This window comes from Muntiacus reevesi, chromosome 6, assembly GCF_963930625.1.
Source record: "Muntiacus reevesi chromosome 6, mMunRee1.1, whole genome shotgun sequence".
Classification (NCBI taxonomy): Eukaryota; Metazoa; Chordata; class Mammalia; order Artiodactyla; family Cervidae; genus Muntiacus; species Muntiacus reevesi.
Window position 1 is genome coordinate 94,136,703 of NC_089254.1, and position 23,460 is coordinate 94,160,162.

General features: G+C 37.1%; 1 protein-coding gene and 1 long non-coding RNA gene across 2 annotated transcripts in view; one reads left to right on the forward strand and one right to left on the reverse strand.

The window, feature by feature from the left end:
* NUP205 (nucleoporin 205) overlaps positions 1 to 23,460 on the forward strand; it is an 82,083-nt gene that overhangs the window by 18,353 nt on the left and 40,270 nt on the right. Inside the window, exons 8-22 of the mRNA XM_065939058.1 lie at positions 618 to 793; positions 2,978 to 3,094; positions 3,300 to 3,437; positions 5,011 to 5,161; positions 6,653 to 6,858; positions 7,857 to 8,039; positions 12,467 to 12,517; positions 13,039 to 13,248; positions 16,619 to 16,718; positions 17,149 to 17,286; positions 18,399 to 18,588; positions 19,550 to 19,670; positions 21,654 to 21,735; positions 21,996 to 22,160; positions 22,489 to 22,613. Coding sequence (XP_065795130.1) covers positions 618 to 793; positions 2,978 to 3,094; positions 3,300 to 3,437; positions 5,011 to 5,161; positions 6,653 to 6,858; positions 7,857 to 8,039; positions 12,467 to 12,517; positions 13,039 to 13,248; positions 16,619 to 16,718; positions 17,149 to 17,286; positions 18,399 to 18,588; positions 19,550 to 19,670; positions 21,654 to 21,735; positions 21,996 to 22,160; positions 22,489 to 22,613 — 2,153 coding nt within the window. The remainder of the gene's footprint in view (positions 1 to 617; positions 794 to 2,977; positions 3,095 to 3,299; positions 3,438 to 5,010; positions 5,162 to 6,652; positions 6,859 to 7,856; positions 8,040 to 12,466; positions 12,518 to 13,038; positions 13,249 to 16,618; positions 16,719 to 17,148; positions 17,287 to 18,398; positions 18,589 to 19,549; positions 19,671 to 21,653; positions 21,736 to 21,995; positions 22,161 to 22,488; positions 22,614 to 23,460) is intronic.
* LOC136170663 (uncharacterized) overlaps positions 21,974 to 23,460 on the reverse strand; it is a 44,360-nt gene continuing 42,873 nt past the window's right edge. The window contains exon 3 of the long non-coding RNA XR_010663661.1: positions 21,974 to 22,113. This is a non-coding gene — a long non-coding RNA (uncharacterized lncRNA). The remainder of the gene's footprint in view (positions 22,114 to 23,460) is intronic.

Below are 23,460 nucleotides of genomic sequence, written 5' to 3' on the forward strand. Positions count from 1 at the left end.
AAAGTTAATCGTAAATGGTTAATATTGTAGCTATTGTAGGGGATGTGGAGGTTCATTATACTTGTTTTCTCTTTTTTCACTTATCTGTTTAAAGTTTTCCAAGTACAAAACTAAAAATATTAGGAATAGACCACTTTGTCTTTAGGTTAAGATTTATTTAGTTTTTCCGTTTTTGCTACTTGTTTACCAGATTAATAGAGTTGCTTAAATGGCCATGTTTTTGATTTTCACTTGTTGACTGAAGACTTTTGCCGAATGATCCAGTTCATTTCATTGAGATTAAAGCCTTAGCATCATTTAAACTTGTTAATATTTTGATAATGGCTTTCTGACTACATTTGTGTTACATCATACATCTGTTAAGTATTTATTTATTTTTTATCACTCTTAATGTTACTGTGAAGAGCAGATGGTTTTCTAATGCACTTTTTTGGTAGTTCTTTGGGGTTTATTTGTCAATTACAGTTACACACTGTCTTATTTTGTGTGTAACTCAAAATACACACAAACGAAGGGTTGAGAAGAGATCTGAATTTTGAACTGTCAGGAGAATATTATGAAGTATTATAATCTAGTAACTTTTCCTCCATGTGCTATTTTTCTAAATACATTTCTAGCTCTGGCTGAATTCACAGAAGCAGATGAAGCAATGGCAGAGCTTGCAATTGCTGACAACGTTTTCCTGTTCCTCACTGAATCTGTAGTGGTGTCAGAAAACTTCTATCAGGAGGAATTTTACATTCGTAGAATCCACAATCTCATTACAAATTTCTTGGCACTTATGCCAATGAAGGTAAGTGTAATAACGTAGAGTGAGTAAGAGTGGTAGAAGATAATAAAAGACTCATTAACTGAGAACAAACTAAAAGGAAGTAATATTTGACGTTGAGAGTGGTTTATAATGAGAAAGTAGGAAGCAAGTGAAAATGCTTCTGTGGGGAGAAAATTATTAACTCTGTGCTATCCTGAGAAATCAGTGTTAAGGTTGCCTTATTTAATGCTTTTTATACATGATTAGTAAGATGCATAGTGGAGAATCTCCAGTTTTATAGATAATTGTTTAAATACTTAATTATAGTGTGTAAATGGACCTCCACATAGATACAGGTAATGGGTTTAAGAAACTAATGCAAAGGTTAGTTTTTCTTTTTAATTTTTTTTTGTTTTTTAATAATAGGGCTCAGGGGCCCTGCCCATCTCTAGCGTGAGGTTACATTTAAATAAAGTGCTGGAGCTATAGCTTTGTTCCAGAAAGGGATTCTTAGAGCCATTTCAGACAGTTCCTTCATAGCATATTTCTGTGTGCCATTTTGTGCCAAGGAAGTGGTGGCAGGAAGTAAAAGAGAGAGTAAAGTCCTATAAAACTGCTCTGTGTGTGTGCAAGCGTGCATGAGGAAACACCTGATATGGAGTTCTGATATGATACATCTTAAAAAACACAAGTCAAGTGGAAAAAATACCTGGAGTGGCAGCAAACAAAGAGTTAAGTGCTTACTCATGCTATAATGAATCAAGTGTTCGTTGAGTTTCTCCTGTGTTCCAGGTAACTATGCTAGGAATTGTGAAGAAGACAAATAAGTAGGAGACTCATTCCCTGCCAGCAAAGAATGTACATATAGTCTATTTGGAGAAATAACATACACACAGAAAAATATAGGTAGTAACAGGAAGTAAACGAAGGTGTAGAGAGTAAATTGCTGTCGATTTTTTAGGCTAAGGATAGCTCACTTAGACTAGAATAGCCAAGGAGTATTTAACAGATAACTTCAGACCTCATCAGCCTTGAAGGACATGATAGAGTAACATGCTGGAAATTTTGAGTAGAAATTTTTTCATTTTATATTTGTGGAAATGAAGCTTTAGAAAAGGTTAAGGCTTTAACTTTTTCCTAGTTATTAGTCTAGAAGGGACTCTTAATATGGAAAGATAATGGTCATCTGGAAAGATGAAGACTGAGAGGAGTTTGAATAAACAAAATCATACATGGTTTGGATAGGGTAAGCAATGAACTTATTCACACATCAGGACACTATAATTTTGTTAATATAATACTGTTTTTAGGTTATCTATTTTTTCTTGGATAAGCTTTGATGCTTTTTGTCTTCAGTGGATTTTTCCGTTTCATTCCACTTATCAGATAGCATAAAGTTATTCCTAATAGTATACTTTTATGTCTGTATGACCTGTAGTTACATTTCTTTTTTCATCCTTAATATTGGCAATTTGTGTTTTCTCCTTTTTTTCTTAATTAACTAGGCTAGAAGTTTATCAGTCTTACTGATCTTTCCAATGACCCAGCTTTTGGCTTCATTGATTTTCTTAAGTTTTCTTTCACTGTTACTGATTTCAGCTTTTATTATTTTCTTTCTCTCTGCTTGGGTTTTAATTTGCCCTATCATTTCAGTTTCTAACAGCAGAAGGTTAAATTATTGATTTGAAACCTTTATTTTTTTCCTAATGCAAGCATTTAGTGTTATAAATTTATCTGTAATGACTGCTTTAACTTGATCAAATTTTGATGTTTTTGTTATTAGTCAACTTAATGTATTTTTTTATTTTCCTTGAGACTTTTTTGATTGATGGGTTGTTTAGTGAATATTTGGGAGGCTAGTTTTGCCTGTTAATATTGACTGTAGTATTGGTATTGGTAGTTACTAAATAGTACTAGGAATGCTAAATGTCCTGTAATGTTCAGAATCATTCAACCAGTGAAGAAGTGTCCTGCCCAAAATGTCAGTAATTGAGAAACAGTATAGTTAGAATTATCTATAATGGGAATTGCATTGAGTTTTAAGATCTTAGAAATCATAGATAATAATATTGTAATGAAGTTGCTGGTATATTCATTTCCACGACTAAAAGGGAGTTGATATTTAAACTATTTTTCTTTTATGTAATAATTGCCTGATTTTCTGTTTCATTATTATTAACACATATAATAAATTGATGTCTGAATTGCCTGTAATAAATTTCATAGGTGAAGCAGTTGAGGAATCGGGCAGATGAAGATGCTAGAATGATTCACATGAGTATGCAGATGGGGAATGATCCCCCCATTTCGCTTAGAAGGGATCTGGAACACTTAATGCTCTTGGTAAGTTGTTATATTGGATCATCATCTCCCTCTCTCCGTTACTTTTCCCCTAACTTTGGAAAATTTCAGATCTTTTTCCCCTAACTTTGGAAAGTTTCAGGCCTAATATCTTAAACATACAGGTGAATTCAATAAAATATAACTTATTTAAAAGTAGTTTTTGAGGCACAGACATTTTCACACAGTTTTTGTTTACACTTTGCAGATCGGTGAGCTATATAAAAAGAATCCTTTCAATTTAGAACTTGCGCTGGAATACTGGTGTCCATCAGAGCCTCTTCAGACTTCCACTATCCTGGGTTCTTATCTTGGGGTGGCTCACCAACGACCCCCTCAACGCCAGGTGAGCTCTTGATTTTCCTGCTTTTTACCTTGGAAATCATAAAAACATGAAGAATGGTATTTTTCTCATGTTACTGCTGTTCATGCAAAATGAACACTTGTAAACTTTAGGTGTTTATACTTATTTAAGAAAATGGAAACTGTTAAATTGATCTGATCATTTCAAAGTTTATCCAGTCAGCCTTGTATTAGATGCTAGCTATGTATTGAATCATTAGATGTAGAAAAGTGTCTAGTTTCTTTGTGAGTCGCTAAATAAGTGTGTGACTAAATAAGTGACTAATTAAAACTAATATTTATTAGCTTATTCTGTCCTCTGTAGGCATAACAACAAATATCCATCTTTCTTAGCAAGTTGGGTAAGATAGGAGAGGTACAAATACTAAAGAAAAAAGGCTTAGAAGTTATAATTAATGCCAAAATGCCTATGAGTCAGTAGATAGTGTAGGAAAAAGTTCATTTTCTATCCTGTATTAACTTTTAAAATATGTTATGCACTTGCCAATCAGAGGGATTACCATATCTGTCTTCATTCTTTTGGGATTTTCTATTTTAAATGGTTTCATGCCATGTATTATAATTTTCATTTGTGCTAAGAGTCAAAGGTCAAGACCCCCTTTTTTAAACTGCATTTCTTACATTTATTGTTTCACTTTTTTCCTCACTTAAAAAATATATTTCAGGGAAGGATTTATTAAAATTTTTTAGAGATTAAAATAATTTCCATTATGAAGATTTTCAAACATGGGAGAATAATTATAGTGAACACCCAGGATCTTAATTTAATAGCTGTTAACATCCTGCCGTATTTACTTCTGCTCTTGTTATTTCTATTGCTTTTTTTTTTTTGCTGAGTTTATTTTAAAGTAAATTATAGGCAGCATGACTTTTTCATCTCTCATTGGTTAAGTTAATATCTCTTGAAAATAAGGATATTTTTCTATATGATCATAAGATCATTGTTAAACCCAACAAATTTAACAGAAATTTCCAGAGATCTGTAACATTTCTGGTTCAGAGTTCCAACTAATTAGGCTAAGTAATATATTTAGTTGTTGATAATAGATTTAAGGCTTAAGCAGGAGAAAAGAGAAACCTAAGAAGTGAACCTAGAGAACAGGAGTATAGAAACATGTATCAGCAAGAAGAGAAAACAGTATGTTTAGGTTACTATCAAAAATTCTTCCAGGTTCCTAGATCTTCATATTCAGTTCTACTGGGGTTTAGGAACTCTGGGTTCTAAGTGTGTCTTTGAATTTGCTGGTTAATTTTAGATGAGTAAATTCTTCAATTGTTTTACATATTTAGAATATGAGTAGTCTTGTATTTGTGACATTTAGTTGTTTTTAAAAAATATACATTGGGTTCACAAAGATACTCTGTAGTTCCGTTAAATTACTAATGATAAACTTGGAAATGCAGTTTTTCATAAATAGAATACAAGATTATTTTGTCTTGGGGGAAGTTAAATACGAGTACTTAGTTTTGGTTCATGTGTAGTCTACATTGGCTAGTTCATGTTGGCTTAAAGTTAAGCTATGCTTTATGTAAACTGTTGGCTTTTCCTATTTCAGGTTGTCTTGTCAAAGTTTGTTAGGCAAATGGGCGACCTGTTGCCTCCAACTATTTATATTCCTTACTTGAAGATGCTGCAGGGATTGGCCAATGGGCCCCAGTGTGCCCACTACTGTTTCAGCCTGCTCAAAGTCAATGGGAGCAGTCATGGTAAGAAAAATCTAGATGTTTTCTAAGTTTGTCATCACATTCAGTATTCTTCTACCTATTAAAGCATATTGGTAATTTGTGCCGAGTTCTACTGGGCGTATACATTATATTTATAACAGAAAAGCACACTGCTGGCTTTATGTATGATGATGCTTTGATTATGGTCTCAAAGAGGGGAGAGTGTTACATTTGCTTTATAAAATACAGTACAGCTTAAGAAATGAGGGTTAATATGCATTTTAAAGAACGCATCTGGTGCTCAAAGCAGGATATGTACCCTTGCCACATAAGTTTGATTTCTTTAGTTTCTCTTCAGAAGTCCTTGTTTTCTCAATTTCTGTTCTTAGTTTTTCTCTCAACTTTTTCCCAGTTTCCGCATTTAATTTTCAGATTTGAGTTTAGTTATACCAAAAAAAAATGTGTGCATCCCTCATTCAGTAGGTAAAGAGTCTGCCTGCAGTGCAGGAGACTGGGGTTCGATCCCTGGGTTGGAAAGATCTCCTGGAGAAGGAATGGCAACCCACTCCAGTATTCTTGCCTGGAGAATCCCAGGGACAGAGGAGCCTCGTGGGCTCCATCCCATGGGGTTGCAAGAGTAGGACATGACTTAGCGACTAAGCCACCAACCACACCAAAGATAGTGCAAAAGGGAAGAGAAAGAAATATTTATTAAACATCTGTCAGGTAGATTACTTTCATTTTTACATTTGAGGAAACAGGTTTAGCAAAGTGAAGTAATTTAAGGTCACAACCCATAGGCAACCCATGAGTGGTAATTGAGATCTGCCTGACTCTAAGACTGGGGTTTTGACCATTTTGTTAAGGCTTCTTTGTCTTGTCTGGTAGGCTTTTACTCTCAGTGCTTAGTATGTAATAGAGTGCTGTAATCTGCAAATCAGGATTGTAATTATCTCTCTCTTTGGAAATTTAATTTAAGCTCAACATTTGGGAACTGCTCATGGGAAAAGCAGCCCTGAATAGTTACATGACAACACGGAGAAATGTCCTGGATTCGAAGTAGGTAACTGACATCCAGGGCTTCCTAGGTGACTCAGCAGTAAAGAATCTGCCTCCCAATGCAAGAAATGCAGAAGATGGGGTTCGATCCCTGGATCAGGAAGATCCCCTAGAGGAGGAAATGGCAATCCACTGTAGTATTCTTGCTTGGGAAATCCCATGGACAGAGGAGCCTGGTGGGCTGCAGTCCATGGGGTTGCCAAGCATTGGCCATGACGGAGCACACACGAAGGGCAGGGCAGCTGACATCCAAAGTAATTTACCTTTGTACTTTCATGGGCACCACCCAGTCTTAGTCCCAGGGAAGAATTAATCCAGAGTTCTAGTTCACAGAGGGCTTCTAACCGATTTTCAACACACAGCGTATCTAGGACAAAGGCAAAGTGTATTGTTTTATGTTTATTTTCTCCCTCCATTTCCAAGCAAGTACTTAGACAGTTTTGCAAGGAAATTCTGTGCTGTGTTTCTTTCCAGTTGAAAATATTCAGGGAGCAGGTGGCAGTCCTGTTTCCTGGGAACATTTCTTTCACTCCTTGATGCTCTACCACGAGCACCTCCGGAAGGATCTTCCGAGCGCAGATAGTGTCCAGTACCGCCACCTCCCTTCACGCGGTATCACCCAGAAGGAGCAGGATGGGTTGATTGCTTTTCTGCAGCTGACATCTACCATCATTACTTGGGTAGGTAACCCACCCGTAGCGTGTGAGTACAGTGTAGTTTTATTTGTATTCTAACACAGTGGCATTTTAAGGAGCCCCCAAGTTTTCTTATAATGCTTACAGTTTATAATCGATAAATTTAGCATTTATATTTGGCATTCTATTCTTCTAAGTTCTTTGTTTCTTCACCTTTAAAGGGTGTCTGGTATTCCCTGCTTACTGCCAGAAGTGTGTATGAAAGTCGTAGCCTAATTGTGATGTTTGTATTTTTTGATGTTGAATTGTATGAGCTATTTATATATTTTGGGTGTTAACCCCTTACTGGCCATTTCATTTACAAATATTTTCTCCCGTTCTGTATATGGGTTGTCTTCATTTTGCCAGTGGTTTACTTTGCTGTGCAAAAGCTTTTAACTTTAATTAGGTCCCATTTGTTCTGGTTGTTTCTGTTATTCATTAGCGCAATGCTAAGTTCCTTTGTCTGACTTTCTCTCTGAAGAACAGGAATAGTGTCTTCTAACTTTATTGGTTTTTCCAAGAATGCGAAACACTATTCAAAGTCGAAACATAAAGTTTGTAATTATTTACTGTTGAATTAAATTGAAGTGATACTTGGTTTTGTGTGTGTGTGTGTGTATTTCTATTTTTTTTTCTCAGAAAAGGGCAAGGTATTTTTCTCATTTATATATGACATTGTTCCAGAAAGGATTTAACATGCCTAGGTAAGATTTATGTGACCCTGAAAGACTGTTTATCTCTGTTGGTATATTTTGTTTTCTAGTTTTAGAGCTGTAATTCAATAAAGGCTATTTTTTTCCTCCATTTTTTTTATATTAACTGAGCTTGTGATCTGATTTGATCTACTGATAGAGTTCAGGCATTTGCTTTGTTTTAGTATGTGTTAATTAAGCCTGTGAATACTCAGTGTAAGTGTTAGCAATTTAGATGATTTTACCGGTCATTTTCCTAGCTTTTACACATGCGAAGCCTGTCTTGTCCTTTTTGTGTTCAATCCACAGAGTGAAAATGCTCGTCTGGCACTCTGCGAGCATCCCCAGTGGACCCCCGTGGTGGTGACTCTGGGACTCCTGCAGTGCAGTATCCCTCCTGTGCTAAAGGCCGAGCTACTGAAGACACTTGCAGCGTTTGGAAAATCGCCTGAAATTGCTGCTTCTCTCTGGCAGTCGTTAGAATATACTCAGGTAGTACTATGAGCTCTCTTACTTACATTGCTCCAGTTTGAAAGTGAGTTTTGATACTGTTGTACAAGGAAGTGCATCCAGTTGAAACTTAAAGTACACCATGAACTTCGCAAATAGAAAGTTATGATTTTGGTACTGAGCATAACATCAGAAACTGATAGGCTTGGATTTTTCTCTTGGATCAGTTGACAACTTCACTGGGTTACTAGAGATTGGTTCTTCTCTTAAGACTTTGTTTTTCAGTGTGTAAGATTAATAAATGGACAGAATTCCTCAAGTCTGTCTGTGGGTATTAGCCTGCAGTAAACGTTCAGAAGTCAGCTGTACTCGTTAAATGTGAGGGATGCCCAGTTTTCTGTTTTACTGCTTCCTTCTGGGACCCTTCCTGCCTTATAACAGTCAAGTAAAATGTCTTATCAACTATTACTTCTTTAAATACAAGCCCTATTGGAATTTTTGTGTCAAGATGGACTTATTCTATAAGTGATGGAGTGAAAAAAGGAAAATAAGAATGTGTTCTATAGAGATATTTCTAGGAAAATGGTTAGATGGAACATGCATTTGTCTTCAAAATAATATGACATAAGGGAGCCTGGGATTCTGACACATTGGTAGAAGCTACTGTTTGAAGCAGTATTCTAGTTGATTTCTAACATATGTGTCCTGAATATGTTAATGATACTTTATGAAAATGAAGAAAGTTGGTATGTGCTGAGAGGCTGGGCCACTTTTCTTTTAGTATTGATACTTCATTTTTTTCATTCAGGAGCATGTCAATACTTATTATTGTCCTAAGTGCTTCAGTTCAGTTCATTGTGTCTGACTCTCTGTGACCCTATGGACTGCAGCACGTCAGGCCTCCCTGTCCATCACCAACTCCCGGTGTTTACTCAGACTCATGTCCATTGAGTCAGTGATGCCATCCAGCCATCTCATCCTCTGTTGTCCCCTTCTCCTCCTGCCCCCAACCCCTCCCAGCATCAGGGTCTTTTCCAATGAGTCAACTCTTCACATCAGGTGGCCAAAGTATTGGATTTCAGCTTCAACATCAGTCCTTCCAGTGAACACCCAGGACTGATTTCCTTTGGGATGGACTGGTTGGATCTCCTTGCAGTCCAAGGGACTCTTAAGAATCTTCTCCGACACCACAGTTCAAAAGCATCAATTCTTTGGTGCTCATCTTTCTTTATAGTCCAACTCTCACATCCATACATGACTACTGGAAAAACCATAGCCTTGACTAGATGGACCTTTTTTGGCAAAGTAATGTCTCTGCTTTTTAATATGCTGTCTAGGTTGGTCATAACTTTTCTTCCAAGGAGTAAGCATCTTTTCATTTCATGGCTGCAGTCACCATCTGCAGTGATTTTGGAGCCCCCAAAAATGAAGTCAGCCATTGTTTCCACAGTTCCCCCATCTATTTGCCGTGAAGTGATGGGACCGGATGCCATGATCTTAGTTTTCTGAATATTAAGCTTTAAGCCAACTTTTTCACTCTCCTCTTTCACTTTCATCAAGAGACTCTTTAGTTCTTCGTTTTCTGCCATAAGTGTGGTGTCATCTGCATATCTGAGGTTATTGATATTTCTCTGGGCAGTCTTGATTCCAGCTTGTGCTTCATCCAGCCCAGCATTTCTCATGATGTACTCTGCATATAAGTTAAATAAGCAGGGTGACAATATACAGCCTTGATGTACTCCTTTTCTTATTTGGAGCCACTCTGTTGTTCCATGTCCAGTTCTAACTGTTGCTTCCTGACCTGCATACAGGTTTCTCAAGAGGCAGGTCAGGTGGTCTGGTATTCCCATCTCTTTCAGAATTTTCCACAGGTTTTTGTGATCCACACAGTCAAAGGCTTTGGTATAGTCAATAAAACAAAAGTAGATGTTTTTCTGGAACTCTCTTGCTTTTTTGATGATCCAGCGGATGTTGGCAATTTGATCTCTGGTTCCTCTGCCTTTTCTAAAAGGCAGTTTCCAAGTTATGGTTCACATATTGCTGAAGCCTGGCTTGGAGAATTTTGAGCATTACTTTGCTGCCATGTTAGATGAGTACAATTGTGCAGTGGTTTGAGCATTCTTTGGCATTGCCTTTCTTTGGGATTGGAATGAAAACTGACCTTTTCCAGTCCGGTGGCCACTGCTGAGATTTCCAAATTTGCTGGCATATTGAGTGCAGCACTTTCATGGAATCATCTTTTAGGATTTGAAATAGCTCAGTTGGAATTCCATCATCTCCACCAGTTTTGTTCGTAGTGATGCTTCCTAAGGCCCACTTGACTTCACATTCCAGGATGTCTGGCTCTATGTGAGTGATCACACCATCGTGATTATCTAGGTCACAAAGATCTTTTTTGTACAGTTCTTGTGTGTACTCTTGCCACCTCTTCTTAATATCTCCTGCTTCTGTTAGGTCCATACCGTTTCTGTTGTTTATTGAGCCCATCTTTGCATGAAATGTTCCCATGGTATCTCTAATTTTCTTGAAGAGATCTCTAGTCTTTCCCATTCTGTAGTTTTCCTCTGTTTCTTTGCACTGATCACTGAGGAAGGCTTTCTTATCTCTCCTTGCTAGTCTTTGGAACTCTGCATTCAAATGGGTATATCTTTCCTTTTCTCCTTTGCCTTTAGCTTATATTCTTTTATCAGCTATTGGTAAGGCCTCCTCAGACAGCCATTTTGCTCTTTTGCATTTCTTTTTGTTGGGGATGGTCTTGATCCCTGTCTCCTGTGTAGTGTCAGAAACTTCCGTCCATAGTTCATCATGCACTCTTGTCTATCAAATCTAGTCCCTCAAATCTACTTCTCACTTCCACTGTATAATCATAAGGGATTTGATTTAGGTCATAACTGAATGGTCTAGTTTTCCCACTTTCTTCAATTTAAGTCTGAATTTGGCAATAAGGAGTTCATGATCGGAGCCACAGTCAGCTCCTGGTCTTGTTTTTGCTGAATGTATAGAGCTTCTCCATCTCTGGCTGTGAGGAATATAATCAATCTGATTTTGGCATTGACCAGTTATGATGTCCACGGGTAGAGTCTTCTCTTGTGTTGTTGGAAGAGGGTGTTTGCTATGACCAGTGCTTTCTCTTGGCAAAGCTCTGTTAGCTTTTGCCCTGCTTCATTCTGTACTCCAAGGCCAAATTTGCCTGTTACTCCAGGTGTTTCTTGGCTTCCTACTTTTGCATTCTAGTCCCCTATAATTAAAAGGACACCTTTTTTGGGTGTTAGTTCTGGAAAGTCTTGTAGGTCTTCATAGAACCCTTCAACTTCAGCTTCTTCGGCAATACTGGTCAGGGCATAAACTTGGATTACTGTGATATTGAATGGTTTGCCTTGGAAATGAACAAAGATTATTCTGTCGTTTTTGAAATTGCATCCAAGGACTGCATTTTGGACTCTTGTTGACTATGATGGCTACTTCATTTCTTCTAAGGGATTTTTGCCCACAGCAGTAGATATAATGGTCATCTGAGTTAAATTCACCCATTCCAGTCATTTTAGTTCACTGATACCTAAAATGTCAACGTTCACTCTTGCCATCTCCTGTTTGACCATTTACCACGATTCATGGACCTAACATTCCAGGTTCCTATGCAGTATTGCTCTTTGCAGCATCGGGCCTTGCTTCCATCATGAGTCACATTCACAACCGGGTGGTGTTTTTGCTTTGGCTCCATCCCTTCATTCTTCCTGGAGTTATTTCTCCACTGATCTCCAGTAGCATGTTGGGCACCTACCGAACTGGGGAGCTCATCTTTCAGTGTCCCATCTTTTTGCCTTTTCATACTGTTCATGGGGTTCTCAAGGCGAGGATACTGAAGTGGTTTGCCATTCCCTTCTCCCGTGGACCACATTCTGTCAGACCTAAGTGCTTAGTGCTTCTTTATACCTGAGATGATGTGTGATTGGGTTTGGACATTTCTGTCTTAGATAAGGCTAACTGACACTGAGAATAATTATATACCAGAGACTATTTATGCCTCCAGCACGGTCAGGACAGAACTTCTTAACCCAAAACTTCTGTTCACATAAGAGACCTGTTAACAAATTTACTTCTTGGTTTTTTTGGTGCCAACAGTAGGGCTGGTTGTAACAAAGACTAGTGTCTTGAACATCAGTGAGATTTCATCCCATAGATCCTTTTAAGGTTTATTCCTAAAATATCTGAGAATAAATTTGTTGAAAACACATCTTGTGTGCACTTAAGAAATTGCCAGTTTTCTGAAGCCCAGGTAATTGGAAGTTCTCCCTGAATGTGGACACAGTTGCTCATGAAAGTTCATGAGAGACTTCTCAGTTGTCATTTCTGATTGACATTGTAAATTGGTGGATGATGTATGTGACTATTATATTATTGCAAAGCTACTGATTTTCACTGATCAATGAGGAATGCTCCTAACATTGCACTCTTATTATTATTTTAAGATACTGCAGACTGTTCGGGTTCCAAGCCAGAGGCAAGCAATTGGTATTGAGGTAAAATTTTCCTTTTAGTTTAAATTCTATAGTCATGCATTCACATGATGAAAAGACTAAGAAAAATATATTCTTACCATATTAAATTTCTGTAGTTTTCAGATTTGATGTGTTTTCATTTGAGGGTTTTCTGTGTTGAAATGGTGATGAAACTTTATGAAAGAGATCAAAACACTTTTGGTTTCAGAGCTGGAAAAGAATGTTAGTGGCAGTCTTCCAGACTGAAAGTTTGGTTTGAACTCAATTTAATTTGGCTACTTGGGTCAGCCATGAAGTGCGAATTTACTTGTTTAAGTTTCTTTTTTCACTCTGTGCCCCCTTCCTCTTTTTTTTAAAGAAACTTTTAAGGTATCTGTTTTTAACTTGTGTATCTTTACCTCTGAATAAAAAAATCGTAGTGTCTTTGTGGGTCTTTGGGTGTGATATTATACCAGTAGTAATGAGTTAATGTCTGAAAAATGCTTTGCACTTTAAAGCTAGTGGTTTTATGTTACTGAACTTCCTTTGTTTTTCTTTGGAAGGTGGAACTAAATGAAATAGAATCCCGGTGTGAAGAATACCCTTTGACTCGCGCCTTTTGCCAGTTAATTAGTACCCTGGTGGAGAGCTCCTTTCCTTCTAATTTGGGAGCTGGGCTGCGGCCCCCCGGTTTTGACCCTTATTTGCAGTTCCTGCGAGATTCCGTGTTTCTCCGATTCCGTACAAGGGCTTACCGGAGAGCAGCTGAAAAGGTTATGTTCAGAGAAAAACTTTTGTCTCCTTATTTATTTTATTGCTGTTTTTTCTTTTTTTTTTGTTTTTTCTTTTATTAGAGGTATGAGATGCTATAAATTCATTTTAGCTTTTGAAAGTAAAATCTATGGTCTGATACTGACATATCCATGGTCTGATTGGTTTAAATGTATTAAAAAATACATTCAGGCATTAAAACCAGAGCACTGACTCTTTAGTGATCAGTAATTTAATTGATTTATAACAGAGAAGCACACTGCTGACTTTATGTATGATGATGCTTTGATTATGGTCTCAAAGAGGGGAGAGTGTTACTATTTGCTTTATAAAATACAGTACAGTACTGTTTAAGAAATGAGGGTTAATATGTATTTTCAAGAATACATCTGGTGTTCAAAGCAGGATATGTTCCCTTGCCACATAAGTTTGATTTCTTTAGTTTCTCTTCAGAAGTCCTTGTTTTCTCAATTTCTGTTCTTAGTTTTTCTCTCAACTTTTTCCCAGTTTCCTCACTTAATCTGCAGATTTGAGTCTGGTTATACCAAAAAAAAAATGTGCATCCCTCATAGCTCAGTCGGTAAAGAATCTGCCTGCAGTGCAGGAGACCCAGGTTTTGTTCTTCGGTCGGGAAGATCCCCTGGAGAAGGAAATGGCAACCCACTCCAGTATTCTTGACTGGAGAATCCCATAGAGAGAGGAGCCTCGTGTTTTACAGTCCATGGGGTCACACGAGTAGGACATGACTTAACTACTAAACCACCAACCACCACCACCAATTTAATTGATATGAAGTCATAGTCATTAAATCTTTAATTGAACAAATTTTGACCAAATCGAACCAAAAATGATATGCCTTTGGCAGTTTGAAACACACTATCCTTTATTGAGATGACTTAGGCTAGGGTTGAAATAAGTTTTAACTTGCACACCATTTAATATTGGTTAGTAAGTAGCACTTCTTGGTTGTGGAGTCTTGGCTTAGTGGGAAGGCATATTGTGATTCCTCAGATATGTAAGCCTTGGAGAGAGGCCAAGGGAACACTGACGTTTATGCTCATATTTGCTCTGGTTGTAGAACACTCACAACTGAGCTTTTGTATATATCATCTTATGTAATTATAATATTACTTCAAGGCAGGTACTATTAATATTCCCATTTTACAGATGGAGGCTTAGCAAAGTTAAGGAACTTGCCTAAGGTCCAGGACCAGGATTTGAACCTAGGACTCTGATTCCAGATCCAAGCTCATAACCACTAAGCTATGTAAGAGACCCTTTCAGGTTCTGACTTAATTCACTTATAATATTTATAATACAGTCTATAATACTGTTTATTGGTTCACAGAATACCCTTGCGAACAGAATACCTTATAGGGACATTTCTAGTTTATTTTTATAGTTTGGTGTTTTTGAACCTGTTGGGTTTATTTGTTGTTGTATTAATAATTATAAAATAGTTTAGTTCATGCTACTTTGGGAAATTAGGAAAATATAGAAAAATATGTGAAGAAATTATATCACCCATAATCTTGTTGCGAAAGGAAGGGATAACTGCTTTTATTCTTTTTCCTTTGCATATCTACTTAAGTTGAGATAATTAGTGGCATTAGCTTATATCCCTTTTTGGCCACTAAACATAGTATTATGAGGATTTTTTTCATGCTATTAAAGATTCTTTGAGAAGAGTCTTTTTAATGACTGCATAATCATTACTTGTATCTGGTATAGCTTATTTTTCATTGCTATATTATCGGACATAGTTTGTTTCTAATATTTAGTCCCAGATAGCTGAAGTTTATTTTTTGTCAGTTGCTTTATAAGTTTTGCTTCTCATGTGGTTAAAAATCGATACCAACAGGGGTGTATGTTTTACTAAAGGCCTAGTATTATCTTATTAACATGTATTTCCTTATTGGATTAAAGCATTAATAGCAGTCATGCCTCTTTAATAAAAGTCATTTCAGATGGATAATGGATGCTAACATCTTCAACAAAATGTTCTGATACTTTTTGGCATTTCTTTTAATTATCTTACTTGCTTTTTCTTAAAAAGGTCAGTGTGACCTAAGAGTTTAGAGCTTTAGTCAGCCACTCTCTTTCTGTGCTTATTATTTTCACCCATGCATTTTTATATTTCTAGCACTGCTGCTCTTCCAGCTACCAATGATTTCCTAACATATTACCCTAAGAAAATTTCCCTCAGTTTTGTGAATTTATTTCACTAGAAGGTCTTTTTTAGGTTTAATTTGTGTTGTTGTATTTTAGAACACTAACTTGTCACAAAAACAGTGCTTTGCATTGAGATAAATAAATATAAACAGTGTTTGAGGCAGCATATATATTTAGTAAACCTAAAGTCCATTATCATGTGGTGATAAACATTTTTTTATTTAAATAAATGATTTTGAAAAATTTAGAAAATAGAAATGAGTAATTAAACAAGATAAATTAAAATTAAGATTGTCATAGTCCTAGTTTTAAAAATCAGCTTTGATAAAATTATATGCAGTGGAAATAATGACTAAAGTAATAATCTTAAAAACCACCGTCTACAGTTACTAGACTCAGCCTTATTAAAATTTTATGTAGTAGATTTTTTTAAACAGAGTTTAATTTTACTGTCTGTACAGTTATGTCTGTACAATATATTTTCCCTTTTTCATAAATATTTTTCCTTGGTGTTACATAGCTTTTAAAAACATTTTAAACAAAGAGGTGAAGATGAGGTCATTTGGAGGAGGTCTACCAGTGATTCTTAACTTTGGCTAGAGCCATGAACCAGCTCTGGGAATTAGAAGTGCGGGCTGGGCTGGACCTTCAGCACGTTGGCTGCCAAGCTTTATGGTCTCTGGAAATCATTCGGTGCTCTGAGCTTTGCTTGCTTCACCTGCAAAATAAGAGTTGATGAGATATTTTCTCAGATCCTGTCCAGCTGAGATCCTCAGAGAAACTGAATGTTTGATGCTTTTGGAGAAGTGTTCAAACGTGATGGTTTTTCATTATAAATTGAACTAGATTTATGAACTAAATTTATTTATAAATTTTAATTTATAAATGGAACTCTGTATGGCTAGATATTGGGTGCTTTAGATTTGTTAACAGAGCTCAAATATCTGCCGTAGAAATGTTTCTTTTTTAGAAATGTTTCTTTTCCTAATTCTTTTATACCTGTTTTACCTTGAAAAACTAGCCAGTCCACTGTCCTTAGCAAAACAAAGCAGAATGAATTGGGCTTTCTGTATTGCTTTGAATAAACAAAGTAGAAAAGGGACTTCACACATTTTCTGGAGGAAAGTGAGGAGTGAAAAACTTACCCAATCTATCACTGTGAACTGTTATTGTTACTGAAATATTTGTGTCTTTCTGTAGTGGGAAGTTGCTGAGGTTGTTTTGGAGGTGTTTTATAAATTACTCAGAGATTATGAACCTCAACTTGAAGATTTTGTGGATCAGTTTGTGGAACTACAAGGTAATTTAATTCTGTCACTTTCAAAGTGTCAGCTATTTATAAACCTTTTTATAATTTATAAATTACTATACATAAGATGTAAATTACTTCTGACTATAAACTAAATTATGATTTTATATGTTTTGTTACATTGTTTTAGTCATTTGGATTGTTCTAAGCAAGAGAAAATAAAGTAAAAATCTCACAGAATGAAAGAGTAAGAACATTGCCTACAAATTAACGAGTTAGGGGTCAGCGCAACATGTGGACCACTGTGTGCATATCAGCCCTTTCGGAAATAACCATTGTATATAGTTTGTGTTACTGTCTCTAAATTGAAGCTTGCTTCATTTGTTTAGATACTATTTAATTCACAAATCTCATGCTTTATAAAAAGAGTGTGACAAAGTACTAATTCACCATCTCTTGGACTATGTTGTGTTCTATCTAGGAGAAGAAATCATAGCCTATAAGCCACCAGGATTCAGTCTGATGTATCACCTTCTGAATGAGTCACCGATGCTGGAGCTTGCCCTTAGTTTACTGGAGGAAGGCGTTAAGCAGCTGGATACCTATGCTCCTTTCCCTGGTATGTGCCTGACTGTCCTCACAGCTTGAAAACAGTTTTGCTGTTTTTGTCGTGTGTAAACTGAAGCTTTGAAGTAGATGACATCTTAACTTCCTTTCGCCGTAAGATTTTCTCCGTGTCTACAGTATTGTTTTAGTGAGTCATACCATCAAAGTAAATTAAAAGTGAGAGCTGACTGAAATACAGAGACTCTCATTATAGCTGTCTTATTGCAGGGTCTTCGGTAGGTAATCATAGTTACCTCTTACAACTTTAACATCTCTGAATTTAAAGTACTTTTTGTTTCATTTTCTCCATAGTATTTGTAAAAGCACTTACTATAGTGCGTGGTACATGGTGTTCAATTAATTTCATTTACTATTGCTATAAGTTATTATTATTTATTAAGTGCTTACTGTGCATTTGGCAATTTTAAAAGCTCATTACATGTATTAATGTATTTAACCTGTATGAAAGGCCTGTGTGGTAGATGATATTATTTCCATTTAATGAATAAGGAAATTGATGCATGAAGGGGTTTCACATCTTTCTCCAGGGTCAAGGATATGATTTGAGCTTAGATAATTTGACTCCAGAGCCCATGAGTTTTAAGTTTGAATGGTGACAGTATATGTAGCCCTTGTTTATATTTTCTGCCTCTTTTTTTCCCAAATTTTCCACGGTGGTTATGTATTATTCTAAATCAGCGTCTCAGCCTCAGCCCCACTGGCATTTTTGGCAGAATAATTCTTTAATGTGGAGGCTTTCCTGTGTGTTATAGACCTCTACCCCCAGATCCCTGTACTACATCCCTTGCTGTGACAGTCAAAAGTCTCCAGGTATTGCCAGATATCTTCTGGGGCCAGACTCACTCCCATCTGAGAACTCTGCTCTAAATAATTAGGGAAAGAAGGCAGGAAAAAGTACTGAGAAGCCATTGCCTTAAATTAACCTGAGTCACAAAAGTTACAGTGACTTGTCTGAGTGAGCAGTTCTGTGAAGTTACTGCTAAAGCTTTGAAAACTTGAGGACTTTTTGAATCTGGAACTCACCCTTTATCTTGTTTTCCTGACAATTGATTCTGAGTTTCTAAGATTCATGTAGAACTTTCTAACTTTGAATTTGCTCTGTAGGAAAGAAGCACCTGGAGAAAGCAGTGCAGCATTGCCTTGCGCTTCTCAATCTTACTCTGCAGAAGGAAAACCTCTTCATGGATCTGCTGAGAGAGAGTCAGCTGGCTCTGATCGTCTCTCCGTTAGAACAGCTACTGCAGGGAATCAATCCCAGAACCAAGAAGGCGGATAATGTGGTGAACATTGCCAGGTGGGTTCCGTGTGTAGGTGGAGAAGTGACGATGTGAGTCAGATGGCATTCTAACTTGGATGTCCAAATCTGATCAGATCCGTAGGCATCACTGAAGCATTTTTTTTGGTCTCATTTTATTATTGTCATCTTTTGCGACTCTGATTTTAATGACTCTGGATCTTGTAATTTCTTTTTCTTCTTTCTAATTTATTTTATGCCCTAAATATTTCAAAGTATAAAATGACATAATATTGTCTCCTGTAGGGAAGTTGGATGTTTGGAGAATATAGGGCTGGGGAGCAAACTTTTCACTGTGTGTGTTTGAGCCTCTGGTGGTTTGCTGGCAATGCTTAGTGTTCTGTAAATGGTGGGCACATCATCCCAGTCTCTGCCTTCAGATTTACATCATGGCGTTCTCCCTGAGTGTGTGGCTATGTCTACTTTTCCCTTTTTTATAATGCTGCCAGTCGTTGAATTAGGGCTCTCCCCAATGGTCTCATCTTTACTTGGTTAATTATATCTTCAAAGACTCTGTTTCCAAATAAGATCATTCTGGGTTTGGCTATCAACATGTGAATTTTGGGGAAACACGATTCAACCCATAGCAAGGTTGCTCAGTCACTTCAGTCGTGTCTGACCTTTTGTGCCTCTGAACTGTAGCCCGCCAGGCTCCTCCATCCATGAGATTCTCCAGGCAAGAATACTGGAGTGGGCTGCCATGCCCTCCTCCAGGGGTTCTTCCCAACCCAGGGATTGAACCCCAGTCTCCTATGTCTCCTGCATTGCAGGCAGATTCTTTACCACTGAGCCACCGGTGAAGCCGGTTACATCTAGTTATTGATAGAAGGGAAAACCTTTGTCTAACTTACCAAAAGTGCAGTATGAGTAGGAGAGCCCTGCTTGTGAATGTTCTGTATTGATTATAGTAAGAAGCAAAAATTTCATCACATTGTTCCTCAAATGTTTTCTTGTTTTAAAGATACCTGTATCATGGCAATACTAATCCAGAATTGGCTTTTGAAAGTGCCAAGATCCTCTGCTGTATCTCTTGCAATTCCAATATTCAGATAAAATTGGTTGGAGATTTCACACATGATCAGGTAACTGATTTTGTTATTGCTTTTCTTGTTATTTTTTTGGTACATCCAAAATACATCTTATTCTTGTATGTGGGAAAATTCTGAGACTAAGTATATTTGTATATGATGGATAAAAGCCTGTCCATGTACTGGACTATGATTTGTGTTTGATGATAATACCATTCTGTTAATACATATACTGTAGTATGTGGTTATACTCTTTATTATAGTATGTAACTGTATGGCCTAATGAGAGCATTTAATGTGCTACTACAAGCACATGAAAGGGGTGATTAGGTTTGTAAGTGCACCTTCTGTTTGTTTTTTGCATCCTTGTTTCACTCTTCCTCAGTTGCCTCTGTGGTGAGTGAGCCTCTGCAATTCTGATTTCACTGATGTGAGTTGTCTGGTTCTGTGGGTTTTTGGTTGGTGTTTGCTGTTGTTGTTTAGTTGCTAACTCATGTCCAAGTCTTTGTGACCCTGTGGACTGTAGCATGCCTGATTCTTCTGTACATAGGATTTCCCAGGCAAAAATATTGGGAGTGAGTTGCCATTTCTTTCTCTAGGGGATCTCCCACTACACAGGGGTGGAACCTGTGTCTCCTCCATTGGCAGTCAGATTCCTTACCACTGAGCTACCAGGGAAGCCTCTGTGGCTTTTTGGTGACCCACAATTGTGTCACTTCATTTGATACACTGTAGAGTATTTTAGATGTTTTTTCCTTTTAGTCTGGTTCTCTTTCTATTGACTGAATAGCTGTAATTGGAGAATCTATTATTTTTCTTTCTCTTTGTAGACATTCCTCGCCTTGTATATTTTATGCTGGAATTCACTGCTCTAGTTAGTTGAAGAATATTATTGGGTTTTGGTATTTTGAAACAGGGACTCTTCTGGCAGTTTGGGTGGGACAGATCTTCATTTTAATGTAACTGTCTCTTAAATTGCAGGACTCTTAGCATCCCTGGTCCCCTGCCACTGTCTTTGAGTAGCAGTCTCTGGTCCTGAAGACTCAAAATGCTCTCATATAATTCTAAGGGCCTTTTAGAGTGGCAGTACCACCCAGGTTGAGAATCACTATTTATAGTAAATTTTAGATGTGTAATCTGGTTTTTGGATAAGTTCATGAAACCACATAATTAATTAGAGGACTTTGGATGCAGATTTTCAGTTCATTGGTATTCATTTGAGTTTGAATTATTACCAGTTTTAGTATCCTGCTAGAGTTCTTAAGGGCTTCCCAGGTGGCTCAGTGGTAAAGAACATGCCTGCCAAGCAGGAGACACGGGTTTGATCCCTGGGGAGAGTACCTTGGGCAGAGTAGCCTGTCGGGCTATAGTCTGTGAGGTTGCCAAGAGTTGGACATAACTTAGCATACACACACACACACACACACACACACACATACATAGAGCTTTTAAAGGAGATAGAGTCATATCTAATTTCTCAACCCAGAAATATAAAACTGGTGTAAGTAATACATTTCTAAAGAGAAAAAATGAGAATTTTATTTTATATTTTAGTTAAGATCAATAGCATAGAGTATATAATGAAGAGTTTATGAAATAGCAATTTAATGTTATTGTTTTTAAAAACCAGTTTGATTCTTTGTGTGGTGTGCGGGCTCTCATAGTTGCCACTCATGGGCCTTAGAGCGTGGGTTCAGCAGCTGTGACACACAGCTCAGTTGCTCCATGGCATGTGGGATCTTCCCGGGCCAGGAATCGAACCTGTGTCCCCTGCTTTGGCAGACAGATTCTTATCCACTGCTCTACTGGTGAAGTCCTCTTTAGTTATTTCTGTAGCAAGCTAAATGGCACTCAGTTAAGGAACTGAGTTTTATATTAATTAAAAATATAACTAAAACCTAATACTTTCCTCGGAGTAGATTTGCCTTTTGCCTTTATAGACAAGTGTTTATAATTATCTATCATATTTATCATAGTTTCTCTAATACTTAGAACCTTTTTATAACTTATCATTTTAAAATCTTTATGTGATTTCAGAGTGTAAGTCAGAAGCTGATGGCTGGTTTTGTGGAGTGTTTGGATAGTGAAGATACAGAAGAATTTGTACGTCTAGAAGAGGGTATGTCTTAGATTAACGTGTATTTTTTATTTTGTGTAAATAAACTGTTGAATGTCTGGTGGTGACATAAGGGAATTTTGAGAATTTGCTAGCATAACAGTAAATAAGACTTTTGGGAAACCTCTTAAATCTGAACTTAATATAATAGCTAATCAAGTAAACTGAAGCTAAAGAAAACATCTGAGGTTTGAGATACAAGTTTTATATTTTTCAGTTTGACCCATGGTAACTTTTTATTGCTTTGTTATTTCCACATTTAGGCTCAGAACTTGAAAAGAAATTAGCTGGAATCCGTCATGAAACAAGAATCCACATCTTGAATCTTCTCATTACCTCTCTGGAACGCAATCCACCCAATCTTGCTCTCTACCTGTTGGGCTTTGAATTAAAGAAACCTGTCAGTACCACAAACCTGCAAGACCCAGGTATCGCCACAAGACACATAGCCATTTATTTTTTTTCCATATTTGTCACTAAATGGTTGCATATTGAATTCTAGGCTCATGGGATAATTCACTGAAAGAAATAATGTATGAAAAATTCTGTGACAGGTTGATTTTGGGGGATTTAGATGAGGTCTGGACAAACTAAGCCTTGGAAAATTAGTATTTAATAAATTTTCTGTACCAGTATTTGAAACGGTATTTACAGTAGAGTGTAGTGTACAAAACTTTAAGTTTTATAAATGTATTCTAAGGTTTTTAATGCCGAAATTTGAAAAGAGAAGCTGAATTTTCTTTTGGTTTCATGCAGGAGTGTTAGGCTGCCCTCGGACCTGCCTTCACGCCATCTTGAACATCTTGGAGAAGGGAACTAAAGGGAGAACAGGCCCATTGGCGGTGAAGGAATCCCCTCAACTCGCTGAGCTGTGTTACCAGGTATACAGAGGGCTCAACTTTGTAGCGCACCCATGAGAAGAAGCTTATGTTTGAATCCATCACAGATATGCAAGTACCACGGTAGGACTGAATCGGAATGAGTTCATCTAGTGGTTTGGCCAGTCTCCCATTTATGGGTAAAATCCACAAAGCGCAAACTCAAGATCTTAGAGATCTACAAGATCCTGTCTGTTGATCTCTTGAAAAATAAAGGATGGATTTAGACCAGTTGATGCAGAAATTTTCCAAGGAGGCTGTGTTTCAAGTTGTTTCTTTTTGGTGGAGTAGTGGATTAGGGTCAGAAGACCTCTGGTTCCTACCTCTGCCCCTTAACTAGCTAAGTCACCTTGGGTCTGCCATGAAACTTCTCTCAGTTTTTAAATTTGTGAAACAGGCTATTGTGAGACTTCAATGAGAATGCAAGAAAGAAAGGGAAAGTACATTTTAAGAACCATGTGCATTATACATATAGCTGTTTGTAAGATGGTAGATAGTCAAATTAATGTAAGTTTAAACTTTAGTGAGAGCTGCTGTTTTACTTGTGTTTTATTCTTTTATTTCTTGTTTTCTTCACATTATAAGTATTTTAAGAACTAGGCTTTATAAGATACAACTAATTTCTAAATTTAAGTGACACCCTGATTCTCATTTTCATGGTAGGAAATGCGTCATTAACTTCTAGTAACCTGGAGACTTTTTTCTTTTTGTTATTCTTTACCGTCGTCTTCTATCCTCTGGCTCTCCAAACTTCACTCCTCAGTACTGCAGCTCAGTCTTCCTGTAAATCCCTTAATGAGGGAACAAACTTGATGTATATTTTAGCACAGTGTTACTGATTTTGATGTAC